The sequence below is a fragment of the Mesitornis unicolor genome, unplaced genomic scaffold, assembly GCF_000695765.1.
Source record: "Mesitornis unicolor isolate BGI_N332 unplaced genomic scaffold, ASM69576v1 scaffold24553, whole genome shotgun sequence".
Taxonomy (NCBI): Eukaryota; Metazoa; Chordata; class Aves; order Mesitornithiformes; family Mesitornithidae; genus Mesitornis; species Mesitornis unicolor.
The window spans coordinates 83055-87701 of NW_010172992.1; the positions used below are offsets into that span (position 1 = coordinate 83055).

Below are 4647 nucleotides of genomic sequence, written 5' to 3' on the forward strand. Positions count from 1 at the left end.
GGAAGGATCAGGTGTCCATGCTCCCACTCACAACAGAGATAGAGATCTTTTGATATGTGGATGGAGAGACCAGAAGAAAGGAACCAAGTACATGGTGGGATTCATACATGATAGTCATGAAAAGTTGAGGTGGACAGCCAGCTGTTTGTGTGCCTTATTTTGGATGGATCTGTATATACCCCTCCTACAGTCCAGAAGTAAAATGTCATTGGTTTAGAAAACCTGCAAAAATATGCCTTTTAATGGCTTACACTATTTTTTTTTTTAGTACAAGCATTAAACTGGAAAGCGGAGTATCACTAGCAACATGTTCAGGGATATGACTCCTTGGGGGCTGGAAAAGAAAAGTCATCTCAAACAAATGGAAAGCACACCCTATTTCTAATAAATGAGCAAAGAACACCCCTGTCTTGCACCAAAAGTGTTAATCCAGAGGACAAAGAAACTGTGCCTAGAATCTCCTTAGTCAAGAGGACTTAAGAGGTAGAGACCTCAACACATTGTGTTATGAGTGTCTAACAAGGAGATGCTGTTCAAAGCCTTGTAAGAAATGGAAATGGAAAACTTTAATAATACACAATTTTATCATAACATACTTAGAAATTAAGATACATACATGAGAGGAAAAAACCCTAGAATGTTAATAAGGGCACCCAGAGAAATCTAAACCAAAATGCATTAAGAGAATGTGGGCTAAATCTGGAAAACTGAAGGAAGGTTCTCCAGTTGCTCACAAGATCTATACAGACATTGCTGTAAAGACATTTCTGAGCATTGAGATTCTATACTGAGCTGAATCCTGAAACTTTTAAAAGATGCATTTTAACAGGACATGCTTTAAAGGAGTACAAACACCAAAATTTTCATGGGCTTACTGAGAAGTGTACTGCTTTTGGAAAAAAGCAGAGACTAACTATTTGGTCGAATTTTCTACAAATGTTCTGTGTTTCAAATGCTGATCTGTGTATCTGCTCTCCACTAAATGTAATGTAAGATCTCTGTCTTGGAAGATAAAACCAACTTCCACAGAACAGGTATCTCCACTAGGGGCATGCTTTGAGAGACTAACTCAACAAGATAGATTTTCTTCAGTGTCAAGACCACCTTGGTGCAGGAATCCACCACAAAACTACCTACAACCTGCAAAAGTTGATGCCATTCTTTTGGAGGAAGATAGGGAAATATGACAGACTAAAGGTACAGCTCTCAGAAGGGTTTTAAATCCCACTTCGAACTTAAGTGATGTTTAGCCAATGTATTGCTTTCAAAACATTTTTAACCATCCTCAAGTCATTGGTTCTGATTCCCACTTCATACAGGAAGTGTTCAGAACTGTACATAAATAAAATGTATCTTCCAAATAATTCACCTAATTAGAGTTTCAAGCTCTGATATATAAGGTGAACCATCTTTACAATGGTTTATCTCATCTATGGTTCATCTCATTTATACTGGGAATGCTCTATAAACTTTCGTACAGCGAGAAACTGCTTCTAACATCAGAGAACCAATTGACATATTCTAAATACATACTAGAAATGAAACTCAAGATTATTCAAGCACTGCTCTACAGCAGAGCTGAAGAGCACAAACATCATTATATGAAGTCTGAACTATGTATGCCTGTACTTTTCCAATGCAACCAAACTTTCTGCACAGCAGAAAATTACACCATTAACTCTTGTGGAATTAAGCAAAAACATACAGGGAGGGGGAGAAAAAAAAAGGAGAACAACCTGAAAATGCAGTCTTATGAGATATTTCTAGCTCTCTATCTATTGTGCGGCAAGATGTGCAGACAAGCAGCAGCTAAACAGAGAACCACCTCCACTACTTGTGCTATCTTATTAAAGAAAAAAAAAAAAAAGATGTAAGAACAGGAGCAGGGGACGGGCAGGAGAGCACAGTCCATGCTCCACTGGGGGATAAGTCACTGAAAAAGTGACAGGAAGTCACCACAGACTGTGTCCCCCTGTGTTTTTTCTGGAAGAAATACTGACTGATCATTAAAACCAAAGAAGCCTCCCTGTCACCCCAAACCGAAAAAAAACCCCACCAAACCAAAACACCTCAGCAGCCTCTGAGGAATGCCAGGCCCTGATTCCCCAACAAGGATTTGCAAGTCTCACAGTCCAATCAATAAATCAGATGATAAAATGATTAGCAGCAGCGTTAGTTAATTTATACACTGAAAAATAAATCAGGCTGTGTCTCAGGTCTCATAAATAAAGAAAATGTTTATAACTGAATTACAGGTGGGTGACTGAGGACTGCACAGGATTGTGGGAAGAGCACTGACTTCAAGGGTCAGAAATAGCACTTTTATAATAGAGCTACAGATTCTTCTTCTGAAATTAAATTCTTCTGAGACTTTTTTTTGTGGACTCTGCAAAAACTATTTTAAGTGCAGTTCATTAGCATCCACAAACACAGCTGTCTGTTTCTGCTGCCCATATGGGTCAACTCAGGAGAAGTGGAAGAAAGAGGTGTAATACAAAACGGTCAAATGACTGAAGCAGAAATAAGCACTGGCTCTACAGCTCTCTGTGTTGCTGGAAAAGACACTGCTGTCATTCTTCTGCTTCCTCACTGCAGGAAAGGGTGTGTATGAAGGTTTTCCAAGGTAAAAGGCAGAGAAGGAGCAGATACCCTAGAGAATACAACCTCTTTTGGGTTCAAAGGCTGGCATTTGGAAACATGGCATCATCTACTTGAGAACTCTATGATTTAAGGCTCTGCGTCAAAGGGCACACATTTCATTCACAGATATTATGTAAAAGCTTCAAGTGGGTGTTGATGGGAAACAAGTGGGAGAAATGAGTCTTTGGTGAGCACAAGAATATCATACAGCATTGGAAAGGGAGTCACTTCTTGTCTTCATCCTGTATTCTCCACTAGAGAAGATGAAGAATAAACATCCATCTCTGTCACATCTGCTCAGCTGTTTCAGTCACCAGTGTTCAAAATTAAACTACAAGGAATCAGGCTATTTCATTCACCCTTACTGTCTGAGTAAAAAGGCCTTGGTCAGCACTATGCCGCCACAGTTAAGACTGCTTTTGGACTTGACCTGCAATGCAGACAAGAAGGACTATCACAGTCACCTGCCAGGTAACAGCCTGTTTGCTGCGGTTGCACGTGTGCTGGGATTCGCGCTTCTTTTTTCCTGGTGCTATCTTTAAGTGTGCTGGCTATGTCAGCCTTGAAAGGGTGAGATGGTAAATCCCTGATACCCTCTGCAAATAGAAGCCTGGCAGCATTTTCTTAACAGATGTTAAGAATTATAACAGGTTGCACTGCTATGTTCTCTGGTTATTTGCCAAAGTAAGCTCGAAGTATCCCCACCAATAAGCTGGCATTTAGAAAAGCACTCCAAAAGTCACAGCTGGATGGTCTGCTCACCAATATTCTTCCTTCCACTCCCCCCTCATCAGTGGGATTTGCTGCAAAATTATTAACTGCCTTACCACCATCTGTGCTCAGGTTCCATCAGTAACCCAGGCATTTCAGGAGATCCCACCCCTGCTCAAGCTAAGTCCAATTACTGCTTGCTGATTCATCAGCCCAGCTAAGCAAGCCTGGAAAATGCAAAAGGTAACCAAACACTCCTGGAACAAATTAACGTCTGCAAAGAACAAGTACGTCACACCTCAGGAACAAATCAACCCCTACATAAATAGGCACTTCACGTCCTATGCCATCAATGTTAACCACTGACAAATCCAGGAAAAAGCTCACATCAGGTCACAGCTGCTTCACACAATTTGCTGAACCCTTACCTTGCTTGCTGGCAGACAGTGCAAATCCAAGTCTTCTCCTTCTTCTGGTAAGAACTGCAGCTCTTGCAGATGTTGTATTTGCAGTCTTGGCACTGCCGCTTGCTGTTGATAAGAAACGTGAAAGGGGAACAGCAGCGAATACAGCAGTGCTCATTGAACTTCTGCTGCTTGGAAAGGATGCTGCACTTGTTGCCCTCTTCATCCAACTTCTGCTTCATTTCACTGGAACGAAAACCAAAAGAACAAAAATATAAACAAAATTTCAATGGAAAATCTTCTCTTTGTCTTTCTCATCTTTCCACATCTTCACATAACGCTCTTCAAACAGCTTTTGCATGTGTGAAATAAATATCAGAAATGCCTATTCTAAATGCAGAATTGGGAAGCAAAAACTCCTACATTCCCTGAAGTTACCTGTGGCCGATCCATTTAAACTCTCTGAGCCGTGAGCCAGGGCAAACCCATCTCCTTTCACTCAGCTTTGGCAAGACAGCCCTCAGGAGAGTCAGGCTGTGGCTCCAGGCACTCCAGCTGTGCAAACCCACTGTGTTATTTAAGAATTCAGGGCTGCTTTCAGAACTTTACATATCAAAACTCAGTCTATGAAAGTCAAAAGGTTTGGTGCAAAGTAATAAAAATTCCTCATGATCAACAGTTTAGAAAACAAAAATGCTAAGTTTGCTTTGTTCTGACCCATGGGGTCATATTATTCATAATAATATGCTCCAATTTGTCAAGGAAGGTTAATCACATACTTCACTTCAGAGAGATTTGGATGTTTTACTTGTTTGTAGCAATACTGAGCCCAGTATGTGGGCTTCATGAAAGTGTTAGCAGACCCCCAGGTTTTCTGTATTCCAGCAGAAGA

The 4647-nt window shown here is 40.7% G+C and overlaps 1 protein-coding gene across 1 annotated transcript in view; it reads right to left on the reverse strand.

The window, feature by feature from the left end:
• Positions 1-3997, reverse strand: part of MYRIP (myosin VIIA and Rab interacting protein) — a gene marked incomplete at its 3' end in the record, with an annotated part of 82430 nt that extends 78433 nt beyond the window's left edge. The window contains exon 1 of the mRNA XM_010180583.1: positions 3780-3997. Within this exon, the coding sequence (XP_010178885.1) occupies positions 3780-3997 (218 nt within the window). The remainder of the gene's footprint in view (positions 1-3779) is intronic.
• Positions 3998-4647: the final 650 nt, after the last annotated feature.